Raw genomic sequence first — 16376 nt, 5'->3', positions numbered from 1 at the left:
GGCTTGCTTCACCACGGAAACTCCCCTTCACCCAACTCATCTCCTATCACCCTCTGTTCCGTAGTCATCAACTCCTGCCATAATGGATGACACCGAAAAGAAGGGAGGCGGCATCACGCCTGCCTACACCAACACCGGCAGCGAAGACATTGCCGTTGTCGCTGCTGATCAATATCAGGAGACCAAGCGCGGTCTGAGCCCGCGACATGTGCAGCTCATGGCCATCGGCGGATCGATTGGTACTGGACTTTGGGTAAGCAATATCTCATGTTTCTCTCTCAGGCACTGCCGAAATTGGGGTGTGTCGGGACGGACGCCGCTGACAATAGCGCTTAGGTCGGTATTGGCGGGGTACTGAGTAAGGCAGGCCCACTCTCGCTGCTTCTGGGGTACGCCTTCTGGGGTATCATGTTCGTGTGGCCCCTGAACCTATGCGTGGCCGAGATGTGCGCCTACCTGCCCACCAAGGGCAGCATCTTCGAGCTGGCCGCGCGCTTCTTCGACCCGGCCCTGGGTTTCGCCATGGGCTGGACCTATTTCTTCGCCGGCGTCATGCTGGTGTGCACCGAGTACTCGGCCGTCGCCACCGTGATGCAGTATTGGCTGCCCGACGTCAACCCGGCCGCTTGGATCGCCATGGCCATGGTCTCCTGCCTGTTGCTCAACGTGGTAGCCGTCAAGTGGTACGGAGAGTCCGAGTTCATCATGGCCTCCACCAAGGTCATCCTGCTGTTCGGACTGTGCCTGGTGACGCTTATCACCATGTCTGGAGGCAACCCCAAGCATGACGCCTACGGTTTCCGCAACTGGAGCGGCGGCAACGCGATCCATGAGTACTACACGACCGGAGACACGGGGAGGTTCCTGGGTTGGTGGAAGGTCGTCATCTATGCCGCCTTCACCATTGCCGGTCCCGATATGATCGCCTTGGCTGCGGGCGAGATCCAGAACCCCCGCCGGACCATCCCTCGTGTCGCCAAGCTGATCTTCTACCGTCTGGTCGGTTTCTACGTTGTCGGAGTCCTGTGTGTGGGCATCATCTGCTCCTCGCGCGACCCCCTCCTGCTGGGCGCCATCGCCAACTCGGACCCCGGCGCCGCGGCCTCTCCCTGGGTCGTCGGCATCAAGAACCTCAGCATCCCCTTCCTCCCTGACCTGGTCAACGCGCTGATCTTGTTGTCTGGATGGTCGTGCGGTAACGCCTATCTCTACTCGTCGTCGCGGACGCTGTACGGTCTGGCCAAGGGTAAGTCTCTCTCTCACTTTCTGTTCCTCGACAGCTCAAAGCGAACGTGCGTGCTAACTTACTGTAATCGTAGACGGTCAAGCGCCCAAGATCTTCGCCAAGTGCAACAAGGCCGGTGTTCCCATGTACGCCGTCCTCACCGTGTCGGCCATCACCTGCATCACCTTCCTGGTGTCGTCCAACTCGGCCGTCGAGGTCTTCTACTGGTTCGTGGACCTGACGACGACGGCCCTGATCATGACGTACGTCATGATGCTGACGGCCTACATCGGCTTCTACCGCGCCTGCAAGGCCCAGAACATGGACCCGGCCAATCTCCCCTACCGCGCGCCCCTGACGCCCTACACGCCCTGGGTGGCGCTCGTCATCGGCTGGCTGGCCCTGCTCTTCGTGGGCTACAGCGCCTTCGTGCCGTTCGACACGCGCAGCTTCATCACCGCCTACTTCGCCGTCGGCTGGGGCGGCTTCATGTTCGTCGTCTGGAAGCTGCTCAAGCGCACCCGGATGGTCAAGCCCGCCGAGGCCGACCTCATCAGCGGCAAGAAGGAGATCGACGACGAGTGCCGCCGCTGGGAGGAGGGCGGCATCGAGGAGGTCGAGAAGGCGCGGCTGGCGCAGATGGGCTTCGCGAGGCGCTGCTGGGAGCGTTTGTGGTAATGGATGGGCTGGGTTCGCATCTGCGCGATACCCAAGGGACACTTAATTAATGACATATACCTGATTTTCAATATGAGCATGAGAATGACAATGCGCTTTAATCCAGTAAAACCGTGAACAGAGAGTTCCCTGGCCGCCAAGGTTGTTGTATGTCCCCGCCCGTAATAATGTTGGAAGTATGTAGCTTTGACCTACAACTACTGCAATGCTGACATTACTCATCTCGGAAGGTTATTTCCGCCATTTGGCGTGGAATAACTTCAACCTCGTGCTCGAAAACGGGTCGCAGCATATAGGAACGTATGTAGGTTAGGTTGCTCACCGAGGTTTCGCAGGCGAAAAATTGCCTGGTTTCTGGATGGGCTTATGGACGTTTTTGTAGTATTCATAACCCCCCATAACCGCTCAATCCCACAACAATTGGCAAGCCCACTCACCTCAGGTGGCGTAGTATAGTGGTCAGTACAACACGTTGTGGTCTAGCATCATAACGGTTCCGTGTAGACCCCGGTTCGATTCCGGGCGCCGCCAAATTTTTTCCAGTTTTCCACGATTGGATCAAGCTCCAATGTCTCTTTTTGCAGTTGATTTTGGCTCCTTTGACACATTCAGCCATGCAGTTGTCACATTCATAGGCTACCTCGTACCCATTTTCATACTCAGTTGGTCAATTAGAGTAACATATTTTTCTCTCTTGAAGATAATATCAACTTGTGAATGCTTCATGCATTTAGTGTATTCGTAGCATTCGTCAATCCATGATGGTGTCTTCATGGCCCGCCCGACACCGAGTATTATCCTCGTGCCGTCCATAGGTAATCAACCAAGTTTGTTTAATCAAGCACCAGCTCAGCTGTTTGTCAATCTTTTCGGCCATCGATGCGATTGCCACCACCGTCGTGTCATCTACATCCAAAATGGATGTAACAAACCCATTTGCTATTTGTCATCTTCTTGCTCCGTTTCTTTTGTCGATGACCGTCTAAATATCCCCTTCATGTTATCGACGAGCTTGGATTGCCTCCGCTCGCCCTCGGCGTACGAGCTGCTGCTGAAGACGCTACTCCGCCGCCGGGGCTGCTCTTGCTTGTCGGGGGATGGCGCAGGAGCAATTTCTGACAGGGTCGCGTCGGCTCGTGTTCCTGTACCCCTGATATCAGCTGCGCGGCCTCCTGAAGGGAGGCAAGGATGAGGAATAGACAGCAAGTTAAGTACTGACGGATGTTTCCAGCACCGCCTATACCGAACGACCGTGGTCGCTCCTGTGGCTCCTGTGTGGCCTGCTCCTCCGACATCTTGTGCATAAGAAAGCTTCTCATGATTGATACACGAGGTGTGTGGAAACTAGAAGTTTTCAATCAATTTCGTGGGCAACGGCAGACACTACGTGACGATGTCATGACATTGCAAAAGCAGAGTAGGTGGAACGGGACAAAACCACCTTCCCTTGTCTTGAACGCCACGAGGGGATCCGGACTTCATATAACTACAGATGTAACTACCGAGCTTCCCCTTCAGTAAGTACAAGATAACCTTCGATGCGGTTATTGGTTCCCATACATCCCGATCTTCCTCCATGACAGACTCGTGAAAGTCCCCGATTCAATTTGGTCGCAATGCGTGCGTTCGGGAGTCAGTAGCGGCGGTTGACGGCACCCCCCGGACTAAGCAAAGCTTGGCCATCGCCATCTAGCGTGACATCAGATGCTAAAGCTTCGGGGCACCAAGACGAAAAACTGATATCGGACAGGCGCTTCACTGGCTGGGCTCAGAAGAACATGGGAGCTAACCGGTGTACGCTGACGTCAAATGTCTATGGGTTGGGAAGACTTCGGAGCGGACGAGCGGCCAGTCGGCGTGGGGGTGAGGATCGAATAGTACTGAATGTCACCAAACATACGACTGAAGGCGACGGCATTAAGGAGTGAGCATGGCATATGCAAATAGATTATCGCGTACGACTACATATAGCCTTTTGGATCAGATATTGCCATTGAAGTATCAAGCACATGCAGCAACATGATCAATTTCCATTGGTATGGGATACGATACGATGCTTCGTTTCTTAGTACCCCCTTCAGTATTGGTACTGAGTTCGCCTTCTCCAAACGAAAACTCTTAGGGGCCTCCTACCTGCAATAATTAGGCCATGATGTATGGCCCCAGGAAGCATGTCATAAGGCATGGAAATGCAAGTAACCAGTTTTGCGGGGTAGCTCTGGGCCCCACCACATTGCAATCAAGCCAAACCGGGCCTTGATGACACTTCAGCCGTCGGGTAGAGGATAACTTGCTGCTCTAGGAAAGTCAACAAAACACCCCGAATCAACAAACGACAACAACCCCCTGAAGCCATTCCCACGAGCAAGGAGAAGATCAAACGAACGAAATGGCGGCGCACGCGACGCTCACCCGCGCCCAATCGATGGAGCCCGACATCCGGCTCGAGGACTACCTCGACGACAAACTACAATCCGTGACGGACCTCGAGAACCTCGACAGCCTGCTGGCCAACGTCGAGCTGCAGCGCCAGCAGCTGCAAACCCAGCTCGACGGCGCGGCGCAGGAGCTCGAAGACGTGCGGCGCTCGGCGCAGGACCGGCAGGGCGGCATCGCGAAGCAGATCGAGGACTTCGACCAGCTGCAGCAGAGCATCGACCTGCGCCTGCAGATCATGAACCAGTCCGACGCCCCCGACGAGGCGATCCGCCGCCTCGAGGCGCCCATGAAGCAGCTGCACCGCATCGAGCTGGCGCACCGCTACGTCGCGCTGCTGCAGGACGTCGAGGCCATGCGCCGCGAGGCCCGGTCGCACCTGCCCCAGGACCCCAAGGAGGCGCTGCGGCCCTACACGCGCCTGCGGCAGCTCGCGGGCCAGCTGCGCGAACTGCAGGGGCCCGCCGACGAGGCCGCGGGCCACCTGGTCGGCCACGTCGAGCAGGTCGCCAGCAGCCTGTGGGACGAGATGAAGAAGACCATGTCGGAGGAGCTGGGCGCGGTGCTGAAGGCGCGCAACTGGCCCGCGGCCGTCGACCCCGGCGCCGAGGTGGACGGCGAGTGGCTCGAGGCGTTCGAGAAGTCGATGGACCTCCAGGTGCCTGAGGTGCTGTACTCGGAGTCGCTCGTCAACCTGCTGCCCGTCGACGTCATGGCCCGGTCCTTCGTGCAGTGGTTCCGCTTCCAGTTCATGGGCGACAACGGCACGAGCGCCCCCGCCGCCTTTGGCACCTTCTGCCTACCCAACTTCGTCTCCCTCGTCGATAAGTGGGAGGACTTCTTCCGCTCCAACTTCGACCACGTCCTGGCGTCGCGCTTCCAGGGCACCAAGGCGGCCGAGACGACGGCGTACACCGACCCCGCCTGCGCCCTGATCACGGCGCTCCTGCCGGTCCTGCGGCAGAAGGTGGAGAGCGTCGTGCAGCACGGGCTGAAGAACCCGCAGTACCTCAGCAGTCTCATAGTCCAGCTCATGGACTTCGACGACACCATCCGGTCGCGCTTCAGCTACGATGGGGGCGACGCCGAGAACGGGTGGCCGGGCCTCACGTCCGAGGTCCTCGACCAGTACTTCCGCGCGTGGCTCAAGTTCGAGAAAGAGTTTGCCCTTGAGCGCTACCAGACCATCATCAACTCCCCGGACGCGCGTAACATCGACTACGATTACAGCACCCCCGGCAAGATGAAGCCTACGTATGGCGCCGTACGCGTCACCGATCTCCTGCGGTCGGTCACGTCGCAGTACGAGAGGGTCCGGCGCCTGCCTCACAAGATCCGCTTCCTGATCGACATCCAGCAGGAGATTTTGGATCAGTATCACAGCCGCTTGCTTGACTCCTTGGAGGCGTACGCATCATTGACCTCAACAGTCGCCCGTACACTACAGGGCGTATCCAAGGAGCAGCTCGCCGCCCTGGAAGGAACCGGGGGTTTGGAGGCCTTGTGCAAAGTCTTGGGGAGCGCGGACCATATTGTGTCAACACTGAGCGATTGGGGCAACGAGGAGGTAAGTTATCTCGGAAAACTACAACAGTAAGGGTGGACACTAACAACGAGACGCAGTTCTTCATCGAGCTGTGGGAGGACCTCAAGGGCCGCGCCAAGCAAGCCGACGACGACCAGACCAACCTGGTGGGCGGCATGAGCTACGACCACGTCAAGGGCCGCACGTCGTCCGAGATCGGCTCCGAGGGCGACGGCTCCATCTTCGACGAGACGATCAAGTTCTATAGCAAACGCCGCGAGAGCGCTCAGAAGTTCCTTAAGGTGGCCTTGGTCGAATCCCACCAGACCGCTTTCCGCCCGTACCTCACCAAGCCGCAGTGGAGCATCGTGAGCAGCGAGGCGTCGGGTAAGTTTGCAATGTAAACCGTCAATATCGTCGCCTAGCCAGGGGCTAACTTATTCGTGTAGTCGACCCCTCCCAACTCGCCGTGACAGCCGAGCTCGATGAGCCCTTGAGGGTAAGACTTGCTCCCATCCTTCAGCACTTCGCCTGAGAGGACCAAACACTGACTAGAGGGAAACCAAAACAGATCATGAAGCGCAACCTGACCTTCCTCGCCTCGGCGCTCAGCACGGCGACGTACAAAAAGGTCTGGCGCGAGGCCCTCGACACCCTCCAGGACGCCCTGTGGTCCGGCATCTTGCTCCGCCAGAACTTCACCACCCTCGGCGCCGCCCAGTTCGCGCGCGATATCCAGGCCATTCTGTCCCTTGTCGACCGCCACATCCCCGAAGGCTCAGCGGCCATGGCGCAGCTCGAGGAGGCCGTGCGGTTGCTCAGCTTGCCCATGGAGGCTCCTACTTCTGACGGGTCCAGCCGTGAGAACAACAATGGTGGTGATGGTGAAGATAAAGGCAATGACTCGTCCTCGTCTCCTTTCTCCCTGCAGCAGATCAGCGACCGCATGTTTACGGATAACCAGGAGGCCAGGAGGGCGCTCGAAGACCTCGGGATCCAGACGCTGGAGCCCGTCGACGCGAGGAAGATCTTGCAGAGGCGGGTGGAGAATAGCGAGTAGATGAATGGGACGATAGACAAGATATAGATTTGAATAAATGGTAAACGCTTTACTTATACTACATCGATATATGTTTTGGATACTAGATAACAGTCGCCTACTCCGTGGCCTGGCCTCACAATAACGAGCCCAAAGTGGCCGCTGAGCTTTTTAGAAATGGCCGTCACAAGAAAAGGTGGTAAGAGTCATGTCAGTTTAGGGAGGCGAAGAAACCGTGGATGAGCCTCAGTTGTGTATGTCAGTATTCGCCATTGTCCATCCTGTCCAATGTTACTACAGGTGATAGCTACGTATATACATATACCATCACAAAAAGCCAGTCAATTTAGTTCAGTCACCATATCACGTACAAGAACACAAAGTTGAATATTAGATCCATATTTTGTTTGATTGATCGATTGCGTCTCTCTCTCTTGCTGGACCCAGGTACCACACCTCCTTCTCCTCTTGTAGTATGTATACCTGCGCCGCCCAGCAAAGGAAGGAGAGACATCTCTGAGTACAATAATTACTTCTCGTCATGTCCCGAAGGAATTTGAAAATCAAAAGAAAAACCCCCGCGAAACTGATGCCTGTGACTCTAGAGAGAATATAATAATAAGCCGTGTACCATGCAAACACCAGAAATACAACGCATTTCCCATCCGGGCAAGCCCTTTCCCCCACGGCCTCACTCAGGCCCGGGTCAATATCGCCTGCCCGCTAGAGGGTTTTTATGATACAGCCACTGCTCCTCCGGAAGTTAAAACAACGCTCTGTTAACCAGGCCCGGGAGGGGAGTCGGTGACTGCGATGGGTAGCCAGGTCGTCCGGTTCCCGTCTCCTGCTCAATCGTGTTGTTGTTGGACTGGTTGAATGGCTGCAAGAAGTCCATGGGGATGGGCAGGCCGCTCCAGAACTTCTGGTTGACAACATAGGTGTTGAGGATAGCAGGGCCAATGATCAACGCCAAGAAGATGAAGAACAGAGTGAAGAAGAGGATGGCGAAGCGGATCACTCTTCTCCTTCTAAGCTTGGACTGCTTCAGGGAGTAGATAGGAGGGCGGATTTGACGACTGTTCGCAAGGTTGGTTAGCAAAAGTTTCTGTAAGTAGGGGGGATTGGGGAGTTGGATCAAACATACCTAGGTCGAAGCCAGAACAGCATCATCGAGTGCAGCATGTCAATCTTGGGAATGCAGACGAAGGGAGCCATAAGGAACAGAATCATGTGGCCGAGGACGAAATCGGCAGCAAACATGCTCAGCTCGGTGACCTTGCAAAGGAATTCACGACCGGGCTGAGAGATCGAGTGCCAACCCATGGAGTACCACTTTCCGGTCCAGAAGGCAATGTTGGAGGTGTCTCCCTTCATCTCACGCGTCAAGCACAGGGCGACGATGAGACTGAGAATGAATCGTTGGATAGCCACGACGGTGATCATACCAATGATCGTCTTCGCGAAGTCCCAAGCCTCAAGGATGTACATGACCTCGAAGAAGACAAGAAGCATGATGACAGCAAGGGCGTGGGCAATGGCAGCCAACACGCTACCGAACTTCTTGCAGCACATGCTCAGGACGGGACCCATACAGCAGGCCATGGCGAACATGGCGAACAGGACACCCATGTTGATAGCAATGGGCGCAAGCGCGACGATGGCGACACGGAGCAGGGAGTTGGTGGGACCAACCGACTTGGCGTTTCCGTCCTTGCCTGCCACGACACCAGTCTGGGCGTTCATGAAGAGGTAAGGGATCAGAGTGACCGCGACGTACAAGAGCGGGGCAAAGATCTCGCCAAAGAAGATGTTGGTGAAAGCAGCCCTCGAGACATCGGCAGAGCCCTTGGCCGAGGGATCACCCAGAGTCTTTCGCTTGTAACCAGTAATACGGGTTCGGGAGAGACGGCAGTAGTTGATCCACGAAGACGAGTGAGATCGCGAGTTACCACGAGACAACCAGCGAAGGTAGTCACGGTAATCGATGAAGAAGTCGCTCCACGAGAACTGGTGAGGGTTGTACAGGAAGGGCGAAATGACCAGGGCAATGAGCGTAATCCAGAAGTAGACCAACGCACCCTGCCAGATAGTCAAGGTGGCGAAAAGCAACATCATCAGAAGACGGGCGCCGAAGTAGATGGAGGGACCAGCGAATCGAGAGTACAGCACACCGAAGGGAATACGCGCCGTGGCGAAACCACGACCGGTACCGATGTAACGGGCACCTCCAAACGAAAGATCCTGCTCGACAGCGTTTGCATAAATCTGACAAACGAAGACTTCGAAGAAGGGCGAGAGCGAGCAGATCTGCTTGCCGAAACGCAGGGCCATACGCAGGACACCACGCTCAGTGAGTTCCTGGACGCAAAGGGGCACGAAGGAGATGAAGACGACGAAAACGATGGAGATGATACAACGCCAGATCCAATCCATAAGAGCATCTGTGTTGGCGCAACCCGTGGGCAGGAGAGGATCCGTGATGGGGACGTTGACGTTGTACTCGCAGCGAACGGTCTGGTTGCGCAGGGCACCCAAGCTGAGCAGCGTGATCATGAAGAGGTTGACCGACAACATAATGAACATGTTGTTCAAGTGGAAACCAGGATGGGCGTAGTAGAAGGACAAGAAGCGGTCCAGGGGCAGCTGCGTTCCGAGGTAGTAGTACTCGCGAGACAGAATCTGCTCACCCATACCCGTTCCGATCTTGGTGGTGAAGTTGAGAATGGAGCCGAAACCAAGATCACGGCCCTTACCACACTGGTAGTACTCGCAGTGCTTGATACGTCCACCACGCAGTAAAGCGTTCATACCGGCGTAAATATCCTCGTTCAGATGCAGACCCTTCTGAGCCTTGGACACACCACCACGAGTGTTCATGAAGATACCGTTGAGGAAATCAGGATGACCGTAATGGAGCTTACCACCGATCTGGGCCAAGGTTCGAGCAAAGAGAGTACCGAATGTCTGTTCCTTTCCGGCGGCGACATCACCCAAGATACCAATGTTCTCAGAGAAAATGTATTCACGGGCACCGAGAATGGCAACAGGGTCGGGAGAAACGGTCTTGACACCAGGAGTGTAGGGCGAAACGTTGTCGGACTTCATCTCTTCGAACTCGGCCAGGACGGAGCGGATCTTCAGGCATTCCTCGAGGTAGTTGTCCTGGTTAGCGTCGACCAACTGGATGTACTCTCCACGGTAGAAGATGATGGCGTGGTTCTGGTTGTCGGACTTTCCATCACCAAGAACAGGGTTACCGGACAGTTGAATGCGGAACTTGGGGCGACGCATGCCGTTCTCGAGAAGCTCGGAGTGACCATCGATCAGGGCAGAGAACAGGCGAGGCTCCTCGCCCTCGTTCAGGGGTGGCTCCTCATCCAGGTAGGCAATTTGCAAATCGGGGTAAGCACGGAGAAGGAACTCGGTGTTTTCCATCTCTTCCTTCTTGAACTTGGAGTAACGCTGCATAGAAACGCACAGCTTGAACTTGCGGCGGGCCATGCGCTCGAGCTCGCGCTCGAGCTTGTCGGAGTTTCCACCGAACATCTGGACGACCTCGGGGTTCTCAACACGGTACAAAAGCTTGATGGCGCGGCTGTAGTTCATGAAACCAGAGATTGTGCGGTACAAAGTCTGGGACCGGAGAGAAGCCCAGATACGAGTTCGCAGAGTGTATTCAGGAGCGGAAGACTTGAAACCAATGCAGTAGAAGGGGAGATCGTCAATCTTGGTCTTGGCAGTTTCCTTCTCGCCCTTCTCCTCCTCGCCGTTGAACTGAGAGGTTTCGTCCGCAAGAATCTTGGTGTCCTTGACGAAGCAGTCCCACTCATGAGGATGAAGTTGCTTGAGGTATTCCAACATGGTGACACGGGAGTAGGGCTCATCCTCACGAATAATCTCACGGAGAGACAACAGAATCTTTTCACTGTAATGGGGAATCATGACAGTGAAGGTAGGCATGTTGTCAACGGGGAGAGGCTCGGGGATAGGAGTGGACAGAGATTGGGCGAAGAAAGACAGACGACGCTCAGCCTCGCTGTGGGTCGGGAAGAATTCGGTCTTGAAGGAGTGATCTTCCTGCGAGACGAAGAACGTGGGGGCCCTCAGAGTTCTCTTACCCTCCTGCTCAGAAGGAACCTGGTGGTAAAGCAGCTTCTGGACGTGCTCGATGGCCAGCAGATGCTCGCGGTACATGGAAATGACAATAGCATTCCAGATTTGCGAGATGAGCACCTTGGGCTTGTACTTGATCTCCATGTCGGTGGTAGCCAGGACCTTTGAGTAGATACGCTTGGGCAAGCGGGAGAAGATGTTTCTCCAGGGAGTCCAGATCGATGAACCGAGGTAGAAAGAGCGAGCAACGGAGCACGCCGTGTTCATCAGAACGTACCACAGGTAGGTATCCAGGAAGAAGAGAATCAAATCCGTGAAGAGCATCAGGATGAGCGCAACGGTGGGTTGCTGTCGGCAAAGAATCGCAGCAGCCTTGCCCTTTCCGAAAAGCAGATCACCCTTGCACGAGTCGACGTTCATAATGGACAAGTAGCGGATGGGATCACGGATGGACAGCGCCAAGAACATGTACGAGACACCGAACTTGATACCGAAAATGACAACCCAGAAACCGTAGGACAAGGCCCGATCGTTGCCCTTCAGGTGAGGCCAGCTAGCGGTGAAAGTTTGGCTGGCGACATACTGGCGGGTCTTGTTCTTCGTAAGGTAGCTGCCGAAGAGACCTCCGAGCGGCATGACAGCGAAGAAGATAACCGTGATAATAGCAATGAAGAAGTTGGCGATTCCAAGAGCCAGCGACAGGGTCGAGTCCTTGGGAGGGGCGAGCGGGTCCTTTTGCTTGGTGTTATCCTGGAAAAGGAAGACGTAGGCGCCAGGGCCAATGTTGATGATCAATACGACGATGAGGAACATCAAACGCTTAGTAAGATGCTGAGCTCCCGCCCATTTACGCGGAACGTAGGCCCATTCTGCAAGAGTTGCCAAAACCTGAATCAAAGCGGCAATACCTCCACCGAAGCCGACGACGGCCCATTGCGCAGAAGGAGGCGGCTGGTTGTTTCGCTGCTGCTCGTAGTTCTTGGTGATGAGCGTAGGCGAGTTGTGGGCGGTGAAGAACCAGAACATAGACAAATGGATGATCCAGATACGGTTGAAGTTGACGAGGACGTGCCAGTAGGATCGTGTCTCCTTGTAAGTCTTGAAGAAGCACTTCTTCCAGTTGACATCCTTGAGCTTCATGTAACGCTCAGCCGGGGGAACGTCGACCAACTTGCTCTTGTCCTCGAGCACGATGCGCTCGATACCCTCAGGGTACCAGAAAAGCTGGTTGCAATCATCGTAACCAATAATCTGTTCGTGATCACGCTCGCGACGGACGTAAACTCCGTCGGAGATCTCGTAACCCTGATCACGGCAGTACTGGTAAAGAGGGGTGATGACATTGTTCAAGAAGGTACCCTCCTCAACCTGCTCCACCATGTTCTGGCAGGCAGGGGAGTTCAAGTAGTCATCGGCGCACTTGAAGATGAATGCAAGACATTCGGGCATGAAACGGACCTGGTTGGCCTCACCCCAGCAGCAGAGGAACAGGGCAATCTGGCGACACCGGTCGTGCTGGGACATCCGGTTCATGCGAGTCTTCCAGCGGTACTCGGCAGCCTCGAGACTGTCGTCACCCTCAAGATCCTCGAGAACCGTGGTCTCATCAGCACCGTCGGCGGCCTTCTTGTTCTTCTTCTTTTTCTTGCCCTTGCCCTTCGCATTGGCGAAGCCCACTGAATCGTCCAGATCCAGGTGAGCGGCGAAGTACCACTTGCGGTAGTTGGCGTTGTCTCCGCCAATGTAATCGGCGTGGAGCGACAGAAGGGCCTGGTTGGGGGTCATACGAGAGGCTCGCGAGTCCAGTTGGACCATGAGGTGATCGTACATGTTGCGCATGCTGTCCCGCTGGAAACCAAACTTGCCCGTCAAATCCAAAAAGATGTCCTCAATCTCCTCCTTAGAAAGAGGGATCTGAGCATCAGATGTCCATGCCGGATAAGGCTCGCGGGAGCGCTGTCCTGCAGGCAGAACGTTGCCGTAGTCCATACCGTAGTTGGGCGTGGAAGCACCCGACGAACGGTTGCCAGCGTATGACATCTGGGAAGAAGGGGGGGCGGAATCCACGAGCACCATCCTGGTAGCCGCTGTAGCGCTCGTCGCCACGGCCGTAGTAGTCCATATCGGTCGCGCGGGCCATGTCGGACCTCATGGTGAAGTCGCTGAAGGTTTCCGAATCGTCACCGTCGCCACGGGGGGCGTGTTGATCGTAGTACTGGCCACCATGCTGGTCGTAGTATCCGTCTTGGCCGTATCCGTCTTGATTATCGTAGTAGCCACCATCTTGATGGTAGGGGTTGTTGGCATCGGCATTGTAGTATCCCCTGTGAAATGAAGCATTAGACAGTGTTCCAAATTCCTCTTTCTTCTATGGGTAAGAAACTCACGATTCATCATAGTAACCTTCCTGGGTCTGACCGCCATGGCCACCGTGTTGGCCATGAGCATCGTACCCATTGTCGTAGTATTGACCGTTGTGGTCGTCGTAGTACGAATCTGTGTTTCCAGCTTGCTGATGGCCGTAGCCATCATCGTAGGCGTCGTGGTGGCCAGCGCCGCCAGCGCCAGCTCCTCCACCACCCGCGGGGTAGCCCGACATTTTCGCGATGTCGAGGCTATAACGTGAAAGACGATGCTCTAGATACGTCAAAGTGTTAGAATGTTTGTTGTAGGTGCGGTTGCATGGAGGGTTGCGCTTTGGGCAGGGGCTGTGCTGAAGCCGGGAAGATTGATGGGACAGCTTGGTTCGCAACTGCCAAAAAACGGGAGGATTTGGCACCGTCGGGCTCTGTGCTCCTGCTCTTCAAATGGTATGGGCGTGTTGTGGTGGGAATGATTATGACAACTTACAGATCACAGATTCATGTAGATAACGAATTCGGACGCCGTATGGGTCGGTAAGGAATGTGTCGAAGTCGCGACGATCGGGTCGCTGATTAAAATTATGTACCGTGATTGTTCTGCAAAAGGTAGCAGATGTGTAATCGTGGCCGGCCACAGCAAGGTGTTGTGACAATACAGACAAAGAGCAGAATCGACCGAAGAAAATGAGTTCCTCGGGATCAATCACTGCTGATTGTTGTGGGTGTTGTTGTTGTCTGGGGGCGTGGTGGTTGGTCGAATTCCTTGATTGACACAGGCGGGTCGCGGCTGGTCCGGCGTATGGGGGGTGGCCTTTAGGCTGGTCTAGGGGGGACAGACGAGAAAAAAGCTGGGAAAGTTGGCGGTCGCTTTAGCTCGCAGTACCAAGATCTCCCAAGGAATTAGTAGAAACAACGGGAAAGTGGTAATCGCCGCTGTGCTACAACTTCCAATCTCCTTCTAACCTCTTTTCCTAATTAAAAAAAAGAACGATTGTCGGGTGGTTGGTGATATGTTTTTGTTGTTGTTGCAGTATAAACAAGAAGGCGAGGTCGATAGTTGGGTTCCCAAAAGTATCCTCCAAATCTTGTTCTTGTCCCTACGGGGAGGTCGTTTTGACTTTACCAACGCGGAACGAAGGTGTAACGGGCCGCAGTCGAAATCAAGCACACGCCGTAGGAGTTGAAAGCGAAAGATAGCGAATGGACGGGTCACCCTTTTTGCATTCAAAAAAGAGTTTCCCTAATTCTTTCCCTCGGTCCTACTTAGCTTTGAAGTGGTCCGGGCCTCTGGTCGTTCCAACGCTGCTGGAATCAAGCAGGTTCAGAAAAACACAACGATAACTGAATTCCGGAACAAAAAGAAGAACGAATGAAGAAAGATTTGTTTTTTACAGCAGGAGAGGTAGGAGGGGGAGGAGGGAGAAAGAGAGGGAGGTTGTCTGGTCGTCTGTGCCTGGGATGCGAGGAGAAAGGAGGAGCCGACGGGTGATCGAGATGGAGTGGCTGTGTGCTTGGTTGAGGTCAGGGAAGGGTGTGATACCGTATCGCACTGTACGCGCGGTGCAGCGTTGGGTAGCAGGTCGCCGGTCGCCAGGCGGGAATGCTTACCTCGTAGTGACCTGTTGCCAGTGCCAGTGTCAGACTGTCTGTCAGTGCAGAGTAGGATTTACACACTGGATCAAAGACACCCGAACCACACGTCGCGACCCGCCACTAGCCTTTTCGAACACTAGCCAGAGGATAGGAACGCGCAAGGAACACTGAATGGAAGCAGCAGGGAAAAGGGGCAATTGCTGCTGAGGGTGGGTATCCCAATTGACCCATTCTTCAGATACAGGCAGCGCTTGATTGGCTTTGGGCTCCTCATCCACCAGGGGCGACGGACAGGGGTGCAGTGCGCTGGATGCTCGCGCGGTGGCGAGAGCCTCGATTGGTTTTCTGGCGAATGGATGCGGATCGGTTCCTAAAAAGGGGCTGGCCTAAGTATTGTGTTCCGGCCCGTACCCATCGCGCTACTTGTCCTTTACTTCGTTGGTCCCAGGTCTCTACCTGCGAGACGAGCGACTTTCAAATCCCAAGCATGCACTGGTGACCGAAAGCTCCCTGCCCATTTGTCAGCTTCAATTGATCAAATAAATCACTCTGACGGCATGGATCCAAAAAGAAGCCCAATCACTTGCAGCAGCATCGCAGAAACATAATATTACTATCTTTGGCAGACGCAATCCGTTGACCTTTTTGACTCGACACTTCCTGGCCTTAAGATTCAACTCCATGATCCGCTTCCCAGGGGGAAGGCGGGAGCAGTCCAGATGGCTGGACCAGGTACCACTCACTGCTGCACCACTACTACTAGATTTGCATGAGGAGTTAGAGCATTCGCTCTCTTCTTGTTTGTTCCCAGTTTCAACTTTCATTGCTCCTCCAGGCGAGCAGGGAGTCGAAACGTAACGATGCGCGGCAGTGCTCCGCCACATTTCCAACGGTTCTTGCTACATACCTCCTTGCTCCCACGCACGCAACAACAGTGGGCAAGCCAGTAGCAAGCTCAAGCAGCAGCAGTGGTATCCCGTTGGCAGTCGGACCCTGGTCGCACAGGTACTTGTCAGGTATCCCGCTAGCGCTGCAAGGCCATCAATCAAGGCCTAAGCCACCACCAAAGAGAAGTCGATCCCAAAGAGGGTTCCTCCCTCCATTTCAGCATTTCTCCCATTCACTTTCGGATAAGCGAAGAAGGAAGAAAAAAACAAAAAAGCAGGTTTTCCTTTCACCACTTGCGAGTCGCGTCCTGCTACCTGCAGGTAATCAAATTAAGCCAATTACCGGGACTCCGAGGCCCTCTTGCATACCCTCTTTATTCTCAACGTTATTAATACCCGTTGAACGAAGAAGAGCTCGCTTGCAAATGGGACGGCCGTACAGTAAGTAAGTGGCTTCCTCCAGCTTGTTGGTCGTTCTCGATGCTGCGCCAGGACAACAACATGCGGAAACTGGTCC

General features: G+C 54.9%; 4 protein-coding genes across 4 annotated transcripts; 2 read left to right on the top strand and 2 right to left on the bottom strand.

The window, feature by feature from the left end:
* Nucleotides 1-82: 82 nt before the first annotated feature.
* Nucleotides 83-1903, top strand: PG985_015054 (amino acid permease; the record flags this gene model as incomplete). The annotated part of the gene is made up of 3 exons (XM_066834820.1): nt 83-253; nt 337-1246; nt 1320-1903. The coding sequence occupies 3 exons, from the start codon at nt 83-85 to the stop codon at nt 1901-1903; spliced, it is 1665 nt and encodes a 554-aa protein (XP_066677430.1).
* A 939-nt stretch (nt 1904-2842) lies between these two features.
* On the bottom strand, nt 2843-3222 carry PG985_015053 (uncharacterized protein; the record flags this gene model as incomplete). The annotated part of the gene is made up of 2 exons (XM_066834819.1): nt 2843-3075; nt 3123-3222. 2 exons carry the CDS (start codon nt 3220-3222, stop codon nt 2843-2845), a joined length of 333 nt encoding a protein of 110 aa, XP_066677429.1.
* Nucleotides 3223-4292: 1070 nt separating this feature from the next.
* PG985_015052 (RINT-1 family protein) lies at nt 4293-6924 on the top strand (the record flags this gene model as incomplete). Its single annotated transcript, XM_066834818.1, has 4 exons — nt 4293-5906; nt 5963-6251; nt 6314-6363; nt 6436-6924. The coding sequence occupies 4 exons, from the start codon at nt 4293-4295 to the stop codon at nt 6922-6924; spliced, it is 2442 nt and encodes an 813-aa protein (XP_066677428.1).
* Nucleotides 6925-7666: 742 nt separating this feature from the next.
* Nucleotides 7667-13615, bottom strand: PG985_015051 (1-3-beta-glucan synthase component-domain-containing protein; the record flags this gene model as incomplete). The annotated part of the gene is made up of 4 exons (XM_066834817.1): nt 7667-7979; nt 8048-13093; nt 13164-13340; nt 13404-13615. 4 exons carry the CDS (start codon nt 13613-13615, stop codon nt 7667-7669), a joined length of 5748 nt encoding a protein of 1915 aa, XP_066677427.1.
* Between the last annotated feature and the right edge of the window lie 2761 nt (nt 13616-16376).

This window comes from Apiospora marii (assembly GCF_038362585.1).
Source record: "Apiospora marii strain CBS 49790 chromosome Unknown utg000012l_segment0_segment0, whole genome shotgun sequence".
Taxonomy (NCBI): Eukaryota; Fungi; Ascomycota; class Sordariomycetes; order Amphisphaeriales; family Apiosporaceae; genus Apiospora; species Apiospora marii.
This window is presented reverse-complemented; position numbering and strand designations above follow the sequence as displayed.